Below are 25,146 nucleotides of genomic sequence, written 5' to 3'. Positions count from 1 at the left end.
TCTTTAGCATTTCTAGGCAATGCCAAACGCCCACGTGGAGGCTTCCCATTGGTCCTCTTTGTTCTCTTCCTACCATCTCCTACTTAATGATTATAATACCAAAAGTTAAGTTGACATTATTAACTTTTGATTCCTGATACAAACAAATGTTTGTTCTTTTTTTCTGATTCAATGGTAGTTTGACCTTGAATGCAAAGATTAGAATTACTTACAATCAGTTAAATCTCTAGAATAATCAATTTAAATTGTTTTGGTGGCAGTTGCATACAAGTAGGATTTATCTGAGACTTTAAAATATTTCTAAGTAATGTACCATGAATAAAAACATTAGGATTATTTACAATCAGCTAAATCTCTTGAATAATCAATTGAATTATTTGTAATGGCAGTTTCATACAATTTTTTTGTTCTTCCATAGGATGCCTGATATTTTAAGAACACATGATTGAGATTTTTTCATCAGATGAATTTGTCAAAGGCTTTAAAAATAGTTGTGTTTATTATGATTGTGGTTGTTTGAGGGGTCGGCATGGTGGGGATCATCTAAGTTTGATTCAGTTTCAATTTTTCATGCCAAATTTATTAGTTATTAATAGCTTTGGATTCCTCATACAGACAAATCTGCCCACTATTAGACAAATCTACTTTTTTTGTGTTATTCAATGGAAGCTTTAACCTGAATACAAATACTGTAATTATTTACAACAGACAGCACATTTCAGCTCAGGTTATTTTTAATGGTAGATGCATATAAGTATGTTATCCTTCCAGAGGATGCCCTTATATTTCAAGAACACATGATTGAGCATCGGAGGGGAGCATCGGAGTTTGTTTTAGTTTCAATTGTGCATGTTAAATTGGGCTGCTATTAATCACTTTTGATTATTGAGACAAACAAATCTGACGACTATTAATCCATCAATATTTTTTTGTTTCTCAGTGGAAGATTTAACATGAATACAAACATTAGAATTATTTGCCATGGGAAGCACATATCAGCCCAAATCTCATGAATAATCAATTAAATTATTTTTTAATGGCATATGCATACATGTTGGATGTCCTTCCAGAGGAAACAAATATATTTCAACTCAGCATCTCCATATTATGTGCCATTAAAAATAATTTAGTTTATTATTCATAAGATTTGGGATGTGCGTTGCCATAAATTTAAGGGGAATATACTTCACATATTTGGAAGATGCTGAGTTGACAAAGTATGTCCATTTTTATATATCACTACATCCAAAAGTACATGTATCCAATCAGTTTTTTCTCATGCATGGAATTTTACTATAAAGAGAGTGATATAAAGTCAAATGCCTCGTGTGATTGGTTCATAATAAGGTACAAACGTGACTGCATACGGGACATCAGCGAGCGCCAAGGGGGCCGCCCACCTCGCCTACGCTCTATGCACGCCTTCAACGACTTTATCCACGCGACTTCATTAGTGGAACCGCCGACCATAGGGGAGAAGTAGACTTGGTGCAATGAACGTCAAGCGGACGCGCGTATATATGAACGGCTTGATCGCTATTTTACTAATAGTACCGCATTGATGCATTGCACCCTCACAATAGAGATCCTTCCGAGACTTTACTCGAACCATACACCGATCCTCCTTCTCCCGGAGTCGAGTCATCGGGTCCGGCGTCCCCCCTTTCGCTTCCAAACCATGTGGTTCGAACATGGTGATTTCCATAGCTATGTACGTAGCCATTGGCATGGATCGATTTCTACATCCCCTATGGAGAACTTCAGTTATCGCCTGAGGAACCTCAATCTCCACCTCAAATGGTGGAACCGTCACGTCTTTGGCGACGTCCATTCACCAGTCGAAGAACTTAAAAAGAAATTAGCTGATGTCGACTGCCACCTACAGGAGTGCTGGACAGATGACATGGGAGAGCGCCAGCTACGTCTCAGAGAGCAACTTGAGGATGCCATGCGACGACAGGAGATATTTTATCTCCAGAAATCGTGTATCCAATGGCTGCGAGAGGGTGATAGAAACACACGTTTCTTTCGCGCCTTGATCCGTCATAGAGCGCGCCCGAACTATACGACCCTATTGGAGGCGTATAGTCAGGATCCTGACCAACTGGCAGCCGCAGAAGTGGAGTACTATCACTCACTCCTCTCTTCACAGCCTACTGTTATGAGCGAGGACCTTCTTTCCTCCATCTCTTCCTTGGTGACCAGCCAAGACAATGCACTTTTGCTAGCCCTTCCGACCCGAGCAGAGATCAAAGAGGTAGTTTTTTCCTTGGGCCGTAACAAAGCCCCAGGGCCGGATGGATTCACCGCAGAATTTTATACAGCGTGCTGGGACATTGTAGGGACCGACTTGGTGCTAGCTATCAAGGAGGTGTTCAAGAGTAAAGTCGTCGCACGAAGTTGGAAATCCACTTTTTTAGCGCTCATTCCAAAAGTGGACACTCCAACTTCTTTTCGAGACTTTCGCCCCATCAGTCTTTGTAATGTATGCTATAAAGTCGCATCTAAGATCATTACAAAACGACTAGGATGCTGCCTTGATAGACTTATCTCGCTAGAGCAGTGTGGTTTTGTCAAGGGTCGACAGATCCATGACAGTATCACACTAGTGCACGAGCTAGCCCAGTCCATAGACACTCGTATCCGGGGCTCCAATGTCATCATCAAGCTTGATATGGAGAAGGCCTTAGATCGAGTTGAGTGGAATTTCCTCCTTGAAGTGTTACGGCGCTTCGGTTTCACGGATAAGTTCATTGCACTTGTCGATGCTTGCATTAGGGAGAATCACTTCTCCCTCTTGATGGATGAAAATTCCACTGGCTTTTTCACGGCTACGCGGGGGCTCAGGCAGGGTGCTCCTATTTCACCTACCCTCTCTTTATATTGATGGAGGAGGTCTTCAGCCGATCGCTCACGCGGGCGATCAACCAAGGCCTCATCCAGCCGTACTTTACGAAGAGGGGTTGCCCGATTCTCTCGCACTCACTATTTGCTGATGATGCCATCTTGTTCCTTGATGGATCTAAAAAATCCATTAAGGAATTTATGAGAGTCCTTACCGCGTACGAGCACGCTTCGGGCCAGCTCGTTAACGCCTCGAAGAGTAGCTTTATAGTGGGACCTTCCACCACTATAAGGCGCTCTGAGATACTCCAGCACCATACACGATTCTCACGAGGACGCCTTCCGTTCGAATATCTTGGATGCCCTATCTTTCTTCGCCCCGTTCGTCATCACTATTTTGATGCCGTGCTGGGTAAGCTTAGAAAGAAGCTAGAGGGATGGAAACTTCGTTTCCTCTCCCCAGGAGGCCGTATCCAACTTATTCGGCATGTCCTCATGAGTATCCTATTACATACCCTTGCGGTCCATTCACTATCTCTTACCGTTCTCCACTCTGTTGAACGCATATGTGCGCGTTTTCTATAGTCTGGTCACCTCGAGGGAGAGATGCGCCATCACTGGGTTTCTTGGGAGAAAGCATGTCGGCCGACGGAAGAAGGAGGTCTAGGGACCAGACGACTTTGGACCTTCAGGACATGCTTCAAAAGAAGCTTGTATGGCGTATGCGTACCACATCCTCCCCATTGGGGAATTTTATCCTTGCCAAATATGGCAAATGGGCACGTCGCGAGATAGATATTCGGGGATCTAAGAGGTGGCGGGCGTGGTAGCGACATTGGCTTGAGATGGCTCAAGTCACACGTTGGCATATAGGCCGAGGTGACATCAGTGCGTGGTATGATACCTGGCATGCTGATGAGCCCCTCGCTTGCCACCCCCAGTTCATTCCACACCGAGTGAGACTCACGGTGACTCAACTGCTCAGAGGCAATACGCCACACCTCTGGGAGCAACACAGTCTCCCCCTGGACACACTTCCTGAGGTCCAGACTACACCACTGGACTCGAGTTCTGACTCTGCTATCTGGACACTCACATCTGATGGAGCCTACACGTGCCGCTCTTCTTGGGAACACTTTCGCACAAAATCCCCTATACAGCATTGGGGTCGCCGTATCTGGCATCCGACCATCCTTACGAGAGTCTCCTTTTTCTTTTGGCGCTTATTACATCGAGGGCTCCCGACTGACGATCGAGTGACCCGTATAGGGCACTCGCTACCTTCCCGCTGCCATTGCTGTCCTTCACTTCCCCACACAGAGACCATGGATCACCTTTTCTTTTATAGTGAGGTAGCATTGGCATGCTAGCGCCCAATCACAGATCATTGGCATCTACTGACCTCGTTTGAGTGTTTTGGCAAGCTCTTTCTCTCACCAATACACTCTAAACGGCGCCCCATCCTATACATCACCATAGCTTATCTACTATGGGAGATATGGAAAGGGAGAAACTCTTGTCGTTTTGCAGCTACACCCATGCGCGCTGTGGACATCCTACGTCGGGTCAAGTTATGGCTACGCCGTATTCACCGCCTCATCCCCCCTCAAGATGGCAGCTCAGCATTCGCGTGCGAGCTCCTTGGATCCTTAGGGATGCCCGTGACCCATGCCCCTACCCGTATTCAGTACAGGATTATTTATTGGCTCTCACCGCCAGTTGACATCCTCAAACTGAATGTGGATGGCGCGGCCAAGGGGAACCCGGGTCCAGCTGGGGGAGGCAGTATCCTTCGGAATCATACATGGATTATACTCTTCACTTTCTCTTCTTTTTATGGAGTACAGACTAATACAGTAGCCGAGGCTATGGCGATACGCGATGGTCTACTCCTCTGTGAGGAGCGAAACCTTCACAATATCGTCGTTGAGTCGAACTCACGGGTATTAGTTGATATGCTTCGTACAGGTCCATGTTCCCAGTGGCGCCTCCACCGCATATGGCAGGATATCATGCGGTGTCGTCATCGAATCAAGTGCTTTCGCCATCAGCTACGAGAGGGCAACCAGACCGCTGACGCCCTCGCCAATCACGCGATACACACACGGACCCCCTCCTCCGTCTTTCTCTCTTGACAGGCGCTTCCTTCTATAGCTCGGGGATGTTACCGAGTCGATCGTCCCGGCCTACCGACCCTCCGCACACGGCGAACCCACGCGAAGGCAGGCCCGCGGGATTGGAGAATTGCGTGGAACGGTGGAGTTTGAGGAGCGGATTGCACCCGCCCCGAATAGCGCCCCCCACGCACTTCAGCCCCCTCTTGATGACATGAAGGCAAGGATATCTCCCGACCTACACCGATACTGCCGGGCGGCTCTAGAGGGACGATGACGACCACACTTCCCCGAGTGCCTGCAAGGTATCAGTTATGTATCTTTTCTTTTCCTAAACTATGGGTGTGGACGAGTGGGTTCCGAGTGTAATTGGGATATATATACTCGCTCCACGCCTAAAAACATTGAAAAACACTTCACTTAATAAATAAAAACCTCCTGGGTGGCGTCTAGGGCACGGATGGATCGGTCTACGAGCACAACCCTAGGGTTGGCCGTACCCGGCACCGTGTTTTTGCCAATAAAAAAAAAAGGTACAAACGTGAGTTGACATTCTATATTTTATATTGAAAATGGTGCTAAGAGTCATTTCATAATACCAAAAGAGATAGGGGGAAATCACTGGGGAAAAGTAAAACTCTGAGAAAATAGAAGCATTATTCATTTTTTTTAGACATTGAATAGTTTTCCAAAATACATGGAAATTTATTTTTGATGCATTTTGTTGGGATTTTGCCAACCCTCCCCCCCTATTGTGAGAATGCTGGAAAAAGGGCTTAACTTGTTTGGAACTAGGGGATGTGCATATGAAATAAAAGCCACATCCCCTTTTTCTATCTATTTTTTAAATTTTTTGGATGAGCCCATTTCGAGCCAATTCCATGTGCTATTTATAGAGTTAGCCCATTTTGATTGTTTTACTGCTCATGAACTGGAGCATCTTCTTGGTTCATGTATTGATTTTCTTCCATCTCCCCACCCCTCTCCTCTGGTGTATTCTTCCTTCCCTTTGCTTATTCACTGGGGATTACTGCCTTGTCTTGGGAGCTCTCGGAGGCGCTTCTCTATTACCACACATGACAAGCACACACGCGACAGTACAGACCAAGATCGTTGACACCACGCCGGTAACTAACCCAAGTCTATGATACATCTTTATTATGACGTCATATTATCATGATTGATATTTTTGTGCATTTACCATAGCACCTTGGGATTTCTTTCAGCCTAGTTAATTCTTAAAATCATAGTTACAAGGCTACTGCAATGGATCTTCTCAAAATAATAATTTATCGGGGAGAAACAAATACAAATCATTGGGTCACTTGAGAAGTATATCTCAATGTTGAATAAAAGAAAATGTATAAAGGAAATATTTGAGAGACTGTGGCGACTTTAATATGGCCTTGGTGAATAATCTATCTTACAATGTTCACTGGCATAAATTGTTACAACGAAAATAAATTTATATTTTTCAATATTTTTAAAGTCAAATATTTCAACATGTACCAAATTCATAAACCAAAATGCAATGAATACAATTTGGGGATACCTGGGAAATTTATTCTTATTTTATATATGATATTCATTCTATAGTGCAAATATTTTTTTAAAAACGAAATCATTACAATTTAGAACTTGAATATTCATTTTTATCACATTCTTCAAGTGATAAATCTAGGTGATCATATAAACTGAATATTTCGCACATGATCCATGATTTAATAGTTTTAATTTATCACAGCTAGCAGATCCCTTGGGCAAATAAAAAAAAATGTTTGACTAAGACCATTCAACTTAACTATTGTGAGTAATAGATTCCAAATAAATACGGAGTGAAGTTTTGGTCTCTTCACATGGAATGAGGCTTATAAATTTGAGTGTTGTTTTTATCTTTTAATCAAGTTAAAGAGATGAAATTTCATTTGAAGCATTTTGAGTGGAGGGAAGTTAATTTTAGGTTTTATTTCCTCAAAAATTATTTATATTTCATTTTTTTAATATAAATAAGATATGTTAAAATCCATCTTAATTATGATTCACTTTATTCTCATAGATGAAGACTCTTCATGCCTGATTTTTAATTCCAATCAAAATCAACTAACTTTTTTAAACTAAGTATCTCTAAAATTTGATAAAACCGATTAGGCTCATTCCTCTCTCTAGATTTAGATCCCCTAATACGAAGACTCTTAATGGCTGATTTAATTTTATGAACACAATCAACAAACATTTTAAACCAAATATCACTATAATTTGATAAAACCGATTACTCTAACTTTCTCTCTCTAGATTTTGGTCCCCTAATCCTAAGACTCTTAATGGCCCATTTTAAATGCCAATAGAAATCAGAAAAAATTTGAAAATTTTCTATTCTTACATTCAACATAATCAAATATCAAATGAAAACTTACATCGTGCTTCTACATATTACCAAGTTTATGAAATTTCCTCCAATACACTTTCCATTGTCCTAGGGAATAATATACTGGTGATATTAATGATGGAAATATATGTCGTCTGCAAGCCAATCACACATTCCACATCTTGTTCCATGTTCATCAATAGAACATATTCATTATATTGCACGTGTGATGCTTATAATGAAGTCCATGAATACATGATCGGACTTAGTGAATTATGATGAGATTGTAATACGGAGATCACTAGTCTTTAATCATGTGTTCTAAACATTCTTATTCGAAGGATACACGAGAAGGACATCGAAGTATCCTGATAGAATAGCCCTATCTAGCCTCACTCATATGATGAGTATGGTGTGTCTCGTAGCCATTAATGTGGAGACACTAAGGATAGATAGTGGGTGCTCTTTAGTGGAAAGAGTTCAATGAATTGAGTCGTATGAATCCCTGAATGGTATTCTACCGAACTATCAATCAGGTTGATTCATGTCACGATTGTGTAAGCGGTCCTTAGACCTGATACATCAAACAAATATTTTTGACAGAGAATTATACTTTGTCTATGACCTATGTGTCCCTAATAATGTGATTGTGTATAGCCTTAGTTTTAGTACATCACGAAGTTCACGAAGATGATTTAGTCAAGATGGGATCATCCACCCTTGGTATAAAAGGTGAAGCTCAAGGAAGCAATGCGATGAAGTCCTTGGCCAAGGCAGTGAAATATTGGAGAAGTGTTCTCCAATGTTTTTTGCATGCATCAGTACTAACTTGGATGACTGATTAGGGTTTGACAGTTGACCATACCCAAAGTCTTCCAAGGAGCATCAAGGGGATAAGATATTTGACATACACGATAACCGACGACGAACAGGTTTTATGAGTGAGTCGATACGCCCTCCTTTGTATCTTCTAAAACACGAGATGTAGCTTGGCACCCCACGTGTTGGAAACTACATCTATCGATTGGGTTAAATTGATCCAACATTAATTAATCTATAAGATGATATAGTTAATTAATTTGGAAGGCCAATAAAGGTTATAGGGCTATTGGAGTCGTTAACTAGACTGATACATGGGCCTAGAGGGTCACACGCAAATGGTCTTTTAGACGTTGGAAGATATACTTAAGTTTTGGGGGTTTTCTAAAAAATACCCACTTATTATAAATAGGGGAAGGCCCTGAATGAAATTTACCCAGGCCAAAATTGTTCAGGGGCCTTTCCCCTTCTTCTCCCTTTTCCACACACCCCTCTCCAACCCCGATGCGATCGAGACGATGTAACAATGATGACAGAGAAAGAACAGGGCTTGTCAATGAGAAGGAGGAGATTGAACGTGACGAGGATCACGTGGATACGTCGAGAGGCTGCACACTTGAGCAGCTCGACTCATCTCACTTTGGGATCCAAGAAATTACAGATGTGATCCGCACAAAGGTACTTTGTTACATGGTTTTAATGATGTTGTTCGATTTTATTCAAGTCTTCTGCTGCAGAATATTTTGATTTATTAATCCATATCAAGGCCTCTAGAACCCAACAATTAACACAATATATATATTTGGATATCCATTGATAATCTTCCTCTTAGTTTTATCTGTTTTTTGGTAGAGTGGGTTGTATCTGAAACTTGGGTACAACATAAGGGAACATGATAGTAGTTTTGGTGAGGGAGGAGGCTGCCCTATAAGAATTGGGTATCCTCAAATATGTCGGTAAATAACATGTATCGTTGAAGATCAAGGATGTAGGTATGTTAAAAATTTTGTGTGCGAGAGTAGTCAATAAATACAACCTTAAGGGATCACAGAGAGAGATATAGGAAAAGTTCTATTGATGATATATACTTAAAATCACTATTTTTTGTCTCACCAATGACTTGAAAAATATTGAAGGAATCAAATATTTTATTGATAATTCATGAATAAAACTATAAGTGGCATTCTTCTATTTTTTATTTCAAAATGAATACAAAACACCAGTGTACCATGCTAATCCCTTTTTAAGGAGAAATTGTATCATCATCTAAATCATATACATATTGAAATAAATATGTATATCAATGTTATATCATTTTTGAAATAAATATAATGGACTACATACTAAAGCTACTAGCTTTATCTTGAGGATATGAGCTCCAATACGGTTACTTTTTGGGAAACATTGACGCTTCAACAGATTGGAGATATTAGTCTCAGAAAAGTAACTCGAATACTCAAATCCCATTATTTTATGTTTGAAGACAAGAGGGCTTCAGCTTTACATTTATGTGCATCAACTAGCCTGTAACTTTATATATCAATTTTGGGAAGAAATTGGTAGCATGCGGTAAATATTTCATGATTGTGCATGTCTCATGTACTGAATCATTCAATATTGATATCAAATAACACATTAGTAAACTTATAGATACATTAGTTTTCATTAGATTTCACATTTTATGCCACATGAATATAACCCATTAAATATTCATTTTCTGTTCTGAATTCTTGGTAAAATTTATGTAAGCTGTGATATTAAATTATATAATAATTAATTTTTAGAGTGATTTAAAATTCAAAGTTTCTTTTAGAATATATTGAACTATTTTTTAAAAAAGACACCAACTATGCCATCAATCATGGGACACTAACTAATCTGATCTGACATCTTAATGAGCTCATTAAAGTGGGACACTTCCTGCCTTTCACAATTTTTGCTTAAAGATCAACCAAAAAACCATGATGTAGGGTAGTCAGTGAAAGTGGATGTTTATTACCTCACCATATAATCAGTAACAAGATCGGGCACCACTGCATAATCAAGAACACGTTATCTTTTAACCTCAAAATCCAAATGGAAACCAACTTTTAATCAAAATGTTAATCTAGGAAACGATAATATAGACTTTTTTGAAAAAAAAGCTCAGCCCCCATCCGTGTGATTAACAAAAGTCTTTTGTGTTCATTATTTAATTGACCAAAAATTGATTTACACCACAAGTTCATGTGACTTGAAGCATTGACAGATGTATTGAGAAAATAGTTTCAGCAATGTATGAAAATAATTTTTAAAATGCTGAAAAGTTTATACATGTTATGTAAATTATTTGGAGATACTCATCCAAAGAAATCATCTCTCATGACACTTATTTCTTGAGATAGTTCAATTCAAAGATCACCGCATAGAATGTATAGATGTTTCTGTATCCATTGCCTTGGCCAAGTTACCTCCAAAAACTTTGAAAAGATCTCCCCAAATTTGGATCATAGTAGCATAATCAGCCTTCAAAATTCAAATTTTGAGATCTGAAGTCATTCACTTTGGCCATTTACCACGACATCAATGCTGATCCTTCATCCTAAGTATGAAGCTACTAAACATCATGCGCACGATAAATCATTAGTTTACCATGCATTCATCATGCATGATTGGCAATTTAATGACTCTTAGAAATTCACTTAATCAGATTAATAAAACCCAAAGTGAACATACATCAAAATGAAATCAAAGTTACAGTGTTAATGTTAGTAATTCTAGTGTGATGCACTCAACACTTGGGGTATCCGGTCGCTTTGACACGCATCGCCACTTGGCTAACGATTGCCAGTTGACGCCCACCATCAATGGGTTCTCTCAAGCTGAACGTGGATGGTGCGGCCAAAGGGAACATGGGGCCAGGTGGTGGAGGTGTTCTCCTTTGAGACCGCACATGGAGTCTTATTTTTGTTTTCTCATATTTCTATGAAGTTCAGACTAACACACCAGCCGAGGGTATGGCGATACGTGATGGCTTGCTCCTCTATGAGGAGTAAAACCTTAAGGTATCATCATAGAATCAGACTCCTAGTTCTTAGTTGATATGCTCTGTGCAGGATCATGGTCCTAGTGGTGTCTCTAGGGTGTATGGCGAGACATCATGCGGTGTTGCACGTGCCTCACTAGCATTTGCCACCAGCTGCGAGAGGGGAATCAAACGGCAAATGACCTCGCCAATTATGTGGTACACTCTGATGCCGGCGGCGACGGCAGCGAGCGGTGGCGGCGGCGGCGACAGTGACAGCGAGCGACAGCGGCGGCAGCGGCGGTGAGCTGCGAGCGGCGGCGGCGGCAATGGCGGTTGGAGGCGGCGGCGACGGCCGGCTTGAGCCACGGGCTGGACCGTGGCTGGGCTGCGGTCTAGGCTGCAAGCGAACATGGCTTGGGCCGCGGTATTGGGCCACGGTCAGGATGACGGGCCTCGGATTTGGGCCAGATTGGGCCAACGGGATCGGCGGCGGCCCAATAAATTAGACCCACTAATGGACTTCTGGTTGACGTGGCATCATCTCGGGATGTGTGCATGCGTCGACTAGGGCTGACGTGGCACCTCGGGACGCGTGCAGGCGACTTGACTTCGTGGCGCTTCGAAAGGCAGTAGCGACGCCTCGAGGCGCGTGATGCGGCACCTCGGGTTGCGGGAGCCGGGCCGGCGGTTTGGGCCTCCTAGGCCTAGATAGTGGCATCGGCCCAATGGGCTCTGGCCCATTGGACTGGACGAGCGCGGCGCTGCTCTGGCGCGGCGCGGCCATGCGTGGCATGGCGCTGAGGCGCTTGGGCGGGCGCGCGGCGGCGCGTTCGGCGCGCGCGAGACGGGGCACACGGCGGCGCTGACGAGCGCGCGCGTGGGTCAGGGTGCATGGCGGTGCAGCTTGAAGGCGCTCGCGGCGGTGCAGGACAGGACGCGCGACGACGCGGCTTCGTGGCGTGTGTTGGCGCAGGACGGGGCACACGGCGGCGCGACTAATTGTGCCCGGCGGCGCCTCAGGGCGTGCGGCGACGCGTTTCATGGTGCGTGGCAGCGCGTTTCATGGCGCGCGGTGGCGCAAGACGAGCAGGCGTGGCGGCGCGATTTTGGGCGCGCGCGGTGGCGCTATGAGGTGTTGTGTGGCGGGCGCGCGTGAGGCGCGGTTGCAGCGAGCGCGGGCGGCACGGCTGCGGGCAGGCCCCCACGCTGGGCCTGAAGGGGCCAGTGGTGGCGGCGCTGCTAGCGGTGGCGGCGCCGCCGCCGCCATCTTCTAGGGTTTTCTCTAACCCTTCTTCTCCAAAATTTTATTTCTCAAATGGAAGGGATCTATTTGTTCTATAACATAGGGGTCCTTTATTTGTTCTATAAAAAGAAAAACAAGGAAAACCCTAACTAAAAAGATGAAAATTTTATCCTAAACCTAAGGGAAAAAAAACGTAGATAGGTTGAGGACTTCGCCATCAATTCTCCCCCTCTTGGAGAACTCGACTCCGTTGAGTTTGTGGAAGATGGAATACATTTGGCAGACTCGAAGATCCCTTCGTGGAGGGATGGCCTCGTGCAGTAGTGTCTGCCTTTGTAGCTGCCTGCGGCTGCGCTTTGCAACACGACAACGGCAGCATCGGAATGAGGCGGCAGCATCGGAATGAGGCGGCAGCATCTCTTTCGACGGCCTCAACCGTGCGGCGGGTTGCATTCCATGGCAGCTTGCCCGCGGGCATTGTTAGCAGCAACGACTACGGCAAATGGCTTTTCTCCATCAGCAGCAGACTCGAATGGTGACGAGCGTCATCATCCCATTCGTGCGTCGGGTGAGCGCCCACAGTTGGCTCTGATACCAATTTGATGCTGGACGTCAAGGCATCGTACGGTCGTCACCAAGGGTAGCTACTCTATATCGAATAAGGGACTCTATCGGGCGACGACGAGGAAGTGTCATCCGATAATGATGATAAACAGATATGAAATATGACAGAATTGCGCAAAGTCTATATGTGGTACGTGCAAGTGTCGACTCGTGGGGCGTGCCGTTCCCGGGGTCAACGGGGTCACCAAGGGAATGGTAAGCCAGGCATCTCAAACCTCGTCCGAGGGGGTCGAGGACGACTATGTAGCCGAACGGGTTTACCCCGCTAAGTTGCTCCCACGCGACGGGCGAACCCGACTCGTACCAGACAGGGAAGACTCTCGAGTAATTTCTTTGTCGTTTTCTCAATCTTTCCCTCTCACCTACGTCTAACCCGAGCGCGGTGGAGGCAATTCGAAAGTATACTGAAAAAAATAAGAGACGAAAGGGCAGTTGGGAGGGGGTACCTTCGTTGCGTCCGGCGACAGCTATTTCGTTAGCACCTTGGAGGTATGTAGGGGGGGCAGCAACAGCGCGAGGGCGCAGGCGACGTGGGCGGCGCGTGGCGCGGCTGAGGCGACGGCACGGGGCAGCACAGTCGGCGTGGTGCGGGCGCGTGAAGCAAGGCAGGCGCAGACGCGACGGCACACGGCGCGCACGGTCGCGTGGCGTGATCGCGCGGCGGTGCGCAAGCAGCGGCGCGCGTGCAGGCGCGTGGAACGGCGGCAGGTACTGCTCGCTGGGTGGCGGCTGCGGCGGGTGAGCAGGCTGAGACGTCGTGCCTGCGCGGTGCGACGCGCGCTGGCGTGCAGGGGCGCGGCAACGGGCCGACGGGCGCGCGTGAGCCGCGGGCTCAAGATAGCGCGCGCGATGGCACACGGACGTGCAGGTGGCGGCGTGCTAGCGGCGAATGGCGGCAGGCGATCAGCGACGACGCTGGCGAGCTGGCGCGCGCTGGCAGCGTGCGCGGCGCACGGATGCGCAAGCGGCGCTGTGAGGCGGAGGCGAGGGGAGGCAGAGACGTCGGCGGTGGCAGAGACGTCGGCGGCGGCGGTGGTGTTCGTGGCGGAGAACGGCGACGGCGGCGGGCGGCTCTTCTCTTCTCCCCTCCCCTTCCTTCTCCTCTTCCTCCTCCTTCCTCCTCCTTCTTCCTCCTTCAGCGAGGGACTCTTCAACTTCCAAACGTTATTTCTTTCACTTAAAATTCAAGAGTGTCTAAAGGAGGGCGCCCACCCCCACCTTTTATAGGAAATAGGTGGATGGGCCCCTTGAAACAAAAATAAAAGGGGAAATGACTAAAGGGCTAAGGCCCATTAGTGGGAGGGGAAGATATCCTCATACGGGAACTTCCCCTCGCTACAACGCAGGTACGAAGAACAGAAAACTACGAAAGGAAACATAAAAAGCGGGAAATGAAAGCGATAAACGGGGTCGAAGATGGCGCGTCGTTACCCGGGATATTTGAATCCGGGTGTGCTCGTCGTCGCTTTGGCTTGTCGTGCGGGCTGGACGCGAGTTGGTGGCAGGGTCGATGACGATGCCGACTCCTTGAGCGATGGTCCTGCATCCATTCACTCTATACTGCTTGGTAGGATCTTCCCTAAGAAGCCCAAGGCAGCCATTGTGTCAAGAGACGGCCTGCTAGTTCTATGTACATGCCGAACTCTTGTGCCCGACGGCCCCCATGAGTGGAGTATCGTGTGGAACGCTGGACGCAGGAATGCACGGCTAGGGTTCACCATTTCTTACCGAAATTTGGTAAACCAAACCAAACCGATATCGTCGGTTTGGGAATATTGGGTTTCTTGAAAGTTTGGTACCGGGTTCGGCTTTAGGACAAAACCGAACAGAAAACTAGACCAAATATTATATTAGAAAAAATATTAAATAATATGTTGAGAGTCAGTTTTGAACCCGGGTCGGCAACGCGCACATACGAAGTTTGCGCCAATTGCACTAGTCAGCTTAACACTTTCTACAATGAATTAAAATAATATAAATTCATAATATAATATGTAGGCAAATAATACAACAATACGAAAATAAGATAGATACACAGTAACATATACGAAAAATACAAAAACACAAAAATAACATAAATATACAAAACATACATAAATATGAAAATAACATAAAAAAATACATAAATACGCAAAACAGATAAAGACATGAATCACATATATAAAAATACATAAATACACAAATAAAGCCAATAGATGAATAACATAAATATACAAATACACAATTAATATAAATACAAAAATACACAAATGACATGAATATGTTAATATGGAAATACATAACAAGACAAAAACGTAAACACCTAGATGTGTATTTATGTAAATACATAAATGTTTGAACATATAAATATGTAAATCTATGTCTAAGATGTATAATATGCAAATCTATGACAATGTAAGTACACAAGTTCAAATAGAAATAAAAAAATGTGCCACAAATACAGTTTTGTCTTTGATTATGTCGTGAATCCATGAAAATAATGGAATCTTGACATAGTATAGTTGTTTATTTAACTCTTTTAACTAGTATTTTCACCTAAATTTTGACTTTGATGTTTAAGCTTTCAATATGATTTTTTTCAGAGGCATGTGACCGAACTTATAGGTTTTACCGTACCAAAACCGAATTCTGATCGAACCAAGACCGTACCGAAGTTTAGGTATAGCTTTAAGTATAGGCCAAAAACCGATATTGGGCGAGTAGGGTCCATGTGTAATTGGGATATTTATGATCCACGCCTATAAAGTCTCCAAGACATTCCACTTTACATATATGAAACCGCCTGGGTGGCATCTACGGCACGGTTGGATTGGTCTACGAGCACAACCCTTGGGTTGGTCGTACCTGACACCACATTTTTGCCAACAAAAAATATTATTAATTCCACAATATCTAACTCTTTTATGATTTCAGAATACACTGGCTAACTTATTGCTACTATTAGTAAATCTTGAGGATTGATCTAAATGAACATTATGTGAGTATTAAATTGAATCCCCTATGCCCAAGAATAAATGATATAATCAGATAACTATGGTTGTGTTTTTCAAGTTATCACTTATCAGTCAGATTGTCCTAAGAACATGTAACATCGACTTATCAAAATTGTATAAAACCATACTCCTAAGAACTTGCAACATCGACTTACCAAGATTATTATAGTGCGCTCAATCTTTTAACAAGTAATCACCAGACGATGGTTAATGAGCAAATCAAGACAAGGAAAAATCAGAAAAATTACTGTTTTTATGATAGTTTTCAAACTGAGAGGAATCCCATTTCACAAATCACTGTATATAATCATGCAAACACAAGTTTCATTTCAAAATTCTCAACCAAGAACAAGCCGAGAAGGCGACATCAAACGAAGCGGGGACATCAAACGAAGGTGGGGTCATTCTCTGAGTTTTCAATTTTTTATTAGTTTTATTGCAGACCCATTTGACGAACTTGATCTTCTCCGCTACTGTTTCTCTGTTCTTCTGGCGGGTAACTCCGATTCTTTGATTCAAACTTCCGGGTGGAATAGGGTCTTTACTGCTTCGCACCACTGATTGTGTTCATCCTCAAGAACATCTCCTCGGCGGGTAATCGCCAAAAAAATGGCGTTCATCGCTCGAGCGGCCACTTGTTTGATGTACATTGTTCTTTGCTCTACCCGTTTTATTCCTGGACTGATTTTTTGTCATTGTTCGTCTTCCGAGCATAATAAACCAGGAATCAAACGATCATAATGGAAGAACTTGATAGATTTTTAACAAAAAAATGTCTTCTATTTACTGCCATCGATCGGGCATCGTTGACCCATTTTCTTTTTATAGTTCGTCTTGCGAGCAATATCAACCATAAATCAAACACCCACTTGTTTTTTCAAAAAAAAAAAACACCCTTTTGTTCTGCCCACCTAGAAATCTTAGAACACGATAGAATCAAATCTTAGAATGTTTAACTATTAACGAAGGTTCTTCTTTGTACATATCCGGCTGGATGTTCATCTTCTATCATTAGTCTATTTTAGTTGGGTGCTGCCGCAGAGCAAGATAAGGCCGGCGAGGCTGACGCTGTTGAATACGAGGAACATGGGAAGTAAGAAGAGAGCTTCAGGCATGGCGAGAAGAAAAGCTGAGAATCGTGCAGTTAGTTAACTTGATCTCGGTATTTTTTTGAAATTAAGCCAACTGTTTTTCTGTTTCTAGAAATGCGTTTTGTTTAACGAATCAGGATACGGATGAGGAGAGTGACGATGGGATTCAGAAGCTTGAGAATGAACACCGGAAGCTTGAAGAAATGACAGTGAAGGAACTCAAGGCAGTGATGAAGTAAGATACTTCAACCATTATGGTTATGATGAAGATCAAGATATTGATGATGATGAGAACTTGTTGATATTTATGCCAGGGATGCAAGAATCAACGTGAAAGGTAAAAAGCAGGAGCTGATCTCTGCGTTGGGAAGCTTCTTCCAGAAACAAGAACAAGGTACCAGAGTTTTTGTCCACTTTTTATTATCCAATGTACCGTATCAGAATAAAAGTATTTGTAGACGACGTTTTTAGTCTGAAAATTTTAAGTTTTGTCTATCTGTCATACTTCAGGAGCAGGTGAAGTCAGAGCAGCTGTCATTCCTTCTGAAGAGAATAAAAACAAGGGCAGGTCAAAGTTGCCTCCGGCTGAGAGTTCTTCTGGAAAATCAAGAACTAGCGCCAAAGTCTACAAACGTCATAAAGGATCAATCAAGTCAGAAATCGAAGGCAGTATTCTTGTTCCTGATATCTTGAAACATTCTTGTTAGATGATACTGATTTTTTTTGTAATTTTCCTTGCAACTTTATTTTCTTGTTTAAAGGGTAGGGAATTTAAGTTTAAATGATTTTGACAGTTCACTCTTTCATCCGTCCAATTCCCAGCATGGTAGGGTTCCTTCTGCTTCCTTGCTATATCCTCCCTTAGGGATTAACGATTGATTGAGAATCTCAATCTGATTGATGGGGGCATCTAATCTGATTGATCGGAACATTTAATCAATCAGATAGAATTATCGGACTACAATCTGGGCTATCCGATTGATCAGACCAGATCTGATCTGATCCAATTGCTGACCCCCATCCTATCCACAATCTCTTCTCTCCTTTCTCAGAACTATATTTTTTTCTTCCTAGAAACTTAAAAAGTTATACTCGAGGGATGTGATCTAAGTTTTTATTTTTGGCAAATATCTCAGATAAATCTGTGTCTGAGGCAAGTGTACAGATTTCGTCGGAAACTGCAGTACCTGAGATTGCGGGTGTGGAAACCTTTGAGGAGCCATGGACGGTTCTTGCCCATAAGAAACCACAGCCTGGATGGATCCCATATAACCCTAGAACTATGCGCCCAGCGCCTCTACCAGATGGTACCGACCATGTTAAGATCATGTCATGGAATGTGAACGGTTTGAGGGCTTTGCTCAAGCTTAATGGGCTCTGTACTTTGGAGCTTGCAAAGAGGGAAAACTTTGATATCTTGTGTTTGCAAGAGACAAAAATGCAGGTCAGTGTTTGTTTTTCAATTTCAATACTTTTATCTTTTGGGAGTAATGTTTTTGTGTGAACAGGATAAGGATGTCGAAGAGATCAAGAAACGTCTCACAGAGGGCTATGATGATAGCTTCTGGACATGCAGTGTGTCAAAGCTGGGTTACTCCGGAACTGCTATAATCTCACGGGTATGCTGTTTTAGAAATTTATTGTGTATCGTTCTTTATAAAAGAATCCTGAAATTCTTACTAATTTAATTTTGATGCTTGTACACAGTTTTCGGCCTCATGAAATATATCTGCAGTCTGTGAAGAATATTTGCTTTTATAGTTCAGTGCTAATATTCACTGTTTCACGCCTGCACCCAGTAATAGTTAGAAATTGATGCATTTTAGGCAATGATATAAGCACACCTGTCCCCACTACTTTCCCTGCCCTAACTTGACGCCGGAGTGGCGAATGACCAGCCGAGGGAGGAGTCACCTGACTCTTCTCATTCCGTTCTCCCATCTTCCATCCTCCATCACCTTTCTTTTCTCCTGATCTCTCACCAGACATGACCCTACATTCTTCTATTCTTGGTTGATTGGACTATCAGTCGATTGTTTGAACTTTACCACATTTGTGAAGGGATTTCCTCAAGGATTTATGTTCAGTATCTTCTTGATTGATCAGACTGTTACAAACTATAGTATCAAACAGTAAGGGAAGACTTGTTCCTCACCTGAGATCTCCAGTGCTCCCTGCAGTATTCAATCCTGTGTCGACTAGGGTTGAGAGAGTACAAAATGCATGTTTCCATTTGATTGGGACCAGTTCAAATACTGGTCCCATTGCAGAGGACCAGGGCCCAATCACTTACATGACTTATTTCCCTCATGAGAAATAGGTCACTTACTGGTTAGATGATGTGGACACCCACTTACGAAGAAAAGGGTGGGGCACTTATAACATGTGGCCCACTTATACAAATGGAGGACTTCAAAAAATAAAAGGAACATGTGAGCCACTTATAATATGCCGCCCACTTGCACATGAGAGAATGAGAAGAAAGGACTAGTGACTAATATATAAAACAATAAAATAGAATGATAATATGCGACATCTGTCCACTGAGTCTCCTGCTTCCTTCCTCATCCATGCCTAGTTGTCAAATTCGCTACATCCTCTTGCCTGCTCATCTTAGGAAAGGGTTACATCTATATAAAGGAAAACTTTCCTGCTTGTACATGAAATTTGGATTTGGATGGGGAATGTTATGAGTTATCTAAAATTTGTTCACTTTTATTCTCCTGATCTTTCCTTTTTAAGGAGTTTTATGGATTTTATTCTCCTTGTTTTAATAGTGGATTTTTTTATTGATTTTTTTCATGGATAAAGAATGAACTATCCAAAAATGACATTTTAGGGTGACCTAGAAGTCGAGAAGTTGATTGCTTGTTACATAAATTGATTCCCCATCATGGTAACATTATGTCCTCAATGTTTCCTGCTTGTTACACAAATTGATGATATGGTGCAGTGTTGTATCAAGTAATTCATGGATGATAGTTTAGGGTGCTCCAGAAGTCGTGAAAGTTTATCACCTCTTGCACAAGCCACAGCGTTTTATCAAGTCCTCATCTTTACATTGATATTGTGTAAATTGTATAGACAAAACCAATCTCTGTGAGTTATGGACTTGGCATCGAGGACCATGACAGTGAAGGACGACTTGTTACTGTGGAGTTTGATAAGTTTTACATTTTATGTGCATACGTGCCAAATTCTGGGGAGGGCCTGAAACGATTGGTAAGCCCCCTCGTATTTTCTTTGATCCATTGAAGTTCAATGATTTTTTGGACTAAGAATCATCATTTCTTTTCAGTCTTACCGAGTCGAGCAGTGGGATCCCTCTCTTAGCAGCTACATGAAAGTGGGTGAATGCTATAAAATGACTTGTAAATATAGTTGAAATATTTTCACTACTTATCGCGTTTTGATTTCTCTATTCTTACTTTAATGCTACAAACGGAGATATCTGAACTGTTTTGATTCTTTTTGCGTTTGGAGGGCAATGAGATTTCTCTATTCTTTCTTTAATCGTAAAGAATTGCACGGCGATATTGGCTTATCAGATTACATGGAAATAAGAAACATCTGTTTTGAAACTTCTTCCGGACTTTCCGTATTCATATTAGACAGCGTTAGTGGCAGGATCTCTCCTCGTTTGCACAAAGCCTCAGTTAATACATGTCAATAGCTGTTTTAAAATCTACCTTTTTTTCATTTTTAAATTTTTTTTGAATATTATCTTATTACAGGAGTTAGAGAAGTCAAAACCTGTCATATTGACGGGTGATTTGAATTGTGCGCATGAAGAGATTGACATCTACAACCCTGCTGTAAGATTTTTCGCTTATTTTGGTAATGTTTTGTGTAGTATGTATTGGTTTATTTACATTGGGAACATAAGCTATAACTTGTTTCACTATAACTGCTTTGTGCGTCGGATTGACGATGAAGGTTTCACGCATAGTTTTAACTCCATGAATTAAGAATTATTTGTACGATAAATGTTGGCATTGTTATATTCGATAATGAGATTGCCCTGCACGTGACATAGTCTTGCACCATTCGGAGAGTGGTGCTATTCTTTGGGAAATGATGCAAATCATAAACCCCGGTAAAATCTGTGTTTTCTTGTGATTCGCAGGGAAACAAAAGAAGTGCTGGTTTCACAATCGAAGAGAGAGAATCTTTTCAAAAAAACTTCTTGTCTAGAGGTTTTGTTGATACCTTCAGGAGCCACCACCCAGATACTGTTGCTTATACTTATTGGGGTTATCGACATGGAGGGCGAAAAACTAACAAAGGTATTTTTTCTAACTTAATGCGGGATCCTAGAGCATTTCCACCTTTTCAAAGTCAAATTATGATCCTATGTCCTCGCAGCATCACATGGTATGCTTATCTCTAAGGGCTGAGAGTAGCGTAAATCAATCTAGAGTTGAGAGAGGCAGAAGAAGATGGAAAGAGAATAGACATGCTGTTATGACTTCAGGCCTAGATCAGTGTCTGTATGTCCGTAGAAGGATCTCCTGATAAGATCCCTGGTTGTATCTAGGGTTACATTAGACATTCTTCTTCTTAGGGGCATTTCTGTCATTTTACCTATGAGGGGGGTATTTCGGCCATTTTCCCTTCATATCCATTTTCCTTTAAATAGGGCAGCTCTCCCTTTAGGAGGGCAACCAGGAAGAAGTATCAAGTTGTTGTTTCTCCTGTATCTATCTACTGTGGGATGTCTATCCTGCCTGTGTCTCTTCCCTAGCGACATACATTCTCCCATGTCCTTCCCTCTGCTTTTGGCGACTCTCTTCCGCATGTCTCCCTAATTAGATCATTGGGTTCTTATCATCTCCCTAGCTAAATTGGCTCGTCCACTGCTTTCGCTGCTTGCTTTCCTCCTTTCTTGCCGAATCAGCCAACTGGGTAAATTTTCTTGCCTTCTCTCCTTAGGGGAGAGCAAATTCTATATCAGGGGACAGTGTCCTAATTGAAAAAGACGAAAATACCCCTGATAAAAGTTTGGTGTTATTCCCTTGACATCAGATTTTGTGGGCATTGGATCGTTTGACACCGAATGAGAGGATACGTCTCCTGGTCAATAATACTAATTATATAGTGATAAGGTCCCTTGAAGGACTTATCAAAGCTCCAAGAAAAGGAGTTAGTGGCACGTGCTAGCTGGAATAAAGGGTGAGAAACGATTCACTATAAATAAGGACCAAGGTAGCGGAAGCGGGAACATCATATTTTCGAATTCAAGAATATTCAGAAAAGTAAAACTATTATCGTCTATCTTCTTTCCAAACTTTATTCAAATTGTTGTTTCCGTGAGAACTATTGCAAAGATCTGTCAATCTGCATATTCAGAAAAGATCCTATCCAGGATTATTATTTATAGTTTTACTTCTTCTGAAAGATCCTAGCAGAATTTATACCAAAATGTCAGAGGGGAAATTTTTTGTTCTCTATTTTAGTAGTGTTTTCTTCTTTAAATTGTGTCATCTTATCGGTCTCTTTGAGGCAGCTAGAAAGTATTGAAACTAATATGATATTCTTTTTGCCACTTAACATTTGATTTCTGACGAGTAAAACAATCTTATTGCCCTATAAAAAGAGTTTCTGATATGGATCATATTAGGCACCCAAGTCCAGTATCCTCAAGACAAGCAGTAACAGAAAGGAATGAGGTGCCTTAGAGAGTTTTTTACCCCCCCCCCCCCCCCCTGTTCATTGCCGGCCCTATAAGGACCAAACTTCTTACCCCTTTGGCCTTTCCTGATTGGGCTGGGTCTCCGAATACTTCTTGTGGGGCCTGTGGAATAGAGCACCCAGTTAGAGTTTTCATCAGTTCAGCCAAATGAACTCAATGATTTAGCAACTGCTTTAGTTAGTCAGCTGGATTTCTCCAATATTGCCTTTAATGGAATTCATACAAGAGTACTATATGAGTCTCATGGATTGTGTATCTGTATCGACCAACAGCTTTGTCCAATGACCATAGGCTGACTTTGTACATTTTCCTGTTCGACTAATGATGAGAGATGGAATCTCCCGTGGCAGTAAAACTTGTTTCTCATACAGATTAGCAAATTATCCAAGTATAGCTTAAGGTTGCTGTAGTTAATCTGAAAACATATTTTCATTTCTACATATTTTCATTTATGTGAAGTAATTTGAAGGGATTCCACATATTTTCATTTCTAGGGTCGTACAATCCTGATCGTTCTATTCATTTGATCAAATCCGTCAGTCGATCTGATCTCTATGGACCAATTTTTAAATGAAGTATCTGGATTTCGATCAGTCCTGGATTGATAATGATTTCTACCAATCATTGATCTAACATTCAGGAGTCGCCATCACTAATCACTTCCACATAGTGGAACAATGTCAACCTGTTGCTCAAATCCGCCAGTTGATAATCAAAGTGCCCTCTTGATTAGATTGGGTTACTCAGTCTGAAGTCAATCAGGCCAAGCAGATCGATTGACCTGGCCCATCCAGTCATCAATCTAGGCCATTCGATCGACCAAACCTTTGATCCGATCTCAAGTCGGCCAATCTGATCCAATCATCCACCCATATTTCTGTTGATGCTGATATAGTGTGAAATTCAGAAGCTTTGAGAATGTATTAAGGTATCATCAGATGGAAGCAGGAGACCATGTTTTGTTGTACGGCCCCTTATCTAGCTCTAATTGGTCGTTCCGGCCAAAGAGGGGCATTATAGCCATTTGTCCCTTATGTGATCCCTTTTAATAGGGCAGCCCACCCTTTAGGAGGGCAGCCAAGAAGTATCAAGATATATTGTTTGTCACTCCGTAAAATTCCTCCCTCCGGCAATGTCCACCCCATTGGATCTCCTACGCGACGTCCATTCCGACTGCCTCTCGTCTTGCTGCAGTCCACCCAGCATTCGCTGTTCCTACACCAATCACCCCGATAGGAACTTGCGGGTTCGTATTATTTTTTCCCCCCCTAAAATGTTAATGCTTTGTTAGATTGCCATCTGAAATAGCAGTTGCTTACTTTTTGACAGCTTGACAGCTTCATCTTTTTTTTCCACAGGGTGGAGGCTTGATTACTTCCTAGTCTCAGAATCTATAGCTGACAAGGTCCATGATTCCTATATCCTCCCTGATGTGGTAGGCAGCGACCATTGTCCTATAGGCCTGGTTTTGAAGCTCTAAGCGCTTCTGTTCGTTATATGAATGCTGATCTTATCTATTTCTTCAAAAGTTTTGCTAATTTTTTGTTGTAAAATCATTGACACAACATTACCAACAATGAGAAATCTCCTACTTGGGTTTCATCCGTCTCACTATTTTGGAAAACAATTATTGATTGAATATTCCAATTGTGCCTGAATGAACAGAGTTCTCTTGTAAACGCCTGGGCATCATGCTACAAGTACAAGATTAAGTGATGACACTGGGACACCAGCTTTGACTTGGTTTTTGTTGTTGGGGAAAAATTAGAAACAAGATTGACTTATTAAGAGATCTGAAATTGAGAGGGCTGTATTTCGAAAAACATTTTGGTGATTGCATTTTGAAAGCATATTAGTTATAGAGCTACCATTGTGAGATGAAATCAGTCATATGGGAGGATATTACCTGAGAGAATAGTATATAAGGTATACTTGAATGAAGATACATTGGGCCTTGGCATAGATTTTGTATGGATGGATGTTCACCAATATCATTACTTCTTTTTTTTGTACAAAAAAATTAGTTGCCTGTAAGAAAGTCAATGACAAGTCAACCCTAGTAAATGCATGTTCAACTCATAGATTGTGTCTGGAGCAATTAACACAATCACATTAACTGAAATGATTCAGTTGCAGAAGAGGATGATGGGTTTTTAGTTAGCTTATCTGTATCTTTGGAGAAGAATGAATTCTTACTGGTCAACAGCCACAAAAGAGTTTAAAACCCAGGTTTTGAGTTTGAAAATACCGTAACTTTGCCAAAATGAAATTTTTTACTTTGAATTTTATGAATATATTTATCTTCTGTTTTGAGCAAGGCACATCTTAACCTATGAGGATTATAATAGGCAGCT

General features: G+C 42.3%; 1 protein-coding gene across 7 annotated transcripts; it reads left to right on the top strand.

The window, feature by feature from the left end:
- The first annotated feature begins 16,357 nt into the window (after nucleotides 1-16,357).
- On the top strand, nucleotides 16,358-24,396 carry ARP (apurinic endonuclease-redox protein). 7 transcript variants are annotated; one of them, XM_078586699.1, is made up of 13 exons: nucleotides 16,375-16,404; nucleotides 16,546-16,653; nucleotides 17,035-17,152; nucleotides 17,238-17,335; nucleotides 17,415-17,494; nucleotides 17,611-17,766; nucleotides 18,237-18,544; nucleotides 18,609-18,719; nucleotides 20,185-20,322; nucleotides 20,399-20,446; nucleotides 20,835-20,915; nucleotides 21,227-21,386; nucleotides 24,151-24,396. In XM_078586699.1, the coding sequence occupies exons 2-13, from the start codon at nucleotides 16,619-16,621 to the stop codon at nucleotides 24,270-24,272; spliced, it is 1,455 nt and encodes a 484-aa protein (XP_078442825.1). In that variant the 5' UTR covers nucleotides 16,375-16,404; nucleotides 16,546-16,618; the 3' UTR covers nucleotides 24,273-24,396. The 7 variants fall into 7 exon arrangements, with proteins under 7 accessions (XP_078442840.1, XP_078442858.1, XP_078442872.1 ...); XM_078586714.1 differs by lacking the exon at nucleotides 16,546-16,653 and having other exon boundaries at nucleotides 16,358-16,404; nucleotides 17,025-17,152; XM_078586732.1 differs by lacking the exon at nucleotides 16,546-16,653 and having other exon boundaries at nucleotides 16,359-16,404; nucleotides 17,051-17,152.
- Nucleotides 24,397-25,146: the final 750 nt, after the last annotated feature.

Source organism: Wolffia australiana, chromosome 1 (assembly GCF_029677425.1).
Source record: "Wolffia australiana isolate 7733 chromosome 1, ASM2967742v1".
Classification (NCBI taxonomy): Eukaryota; Viridiplantae; Streptophyta; class Magnoliopsida; order Alismatales; family Araceae; genus Wolffia; species Wolffia australiana.
This window is presented reverse-complemented; position numbering and strand designations above follow the sequence as displayed.

Excerpts from the sequence above, each read along its gene's own strand:
- ARP (XM_078586699.1), top strand. The coding sequence starts at position 16,619 with ATGGCGTTCATCGCTCGAGCGGCCACTTGTTTGAT. Across the intron at positions 16,654-17,034 it reads CGAGCGGCCACTTGTTTGAT|TTGGGTGCTGCCGCAGAGCA; the intron begins GTACATTGTTCT and ends AGTCTATTTTAG. Across the intron at positions 20,447-20,834 it reads CTCTTAGCAGCTACATGAAA|GAGTTAGAGAAGTCAAAACC; the intron begins GTGGGTGAATGC and ends ATCTTATTACAG.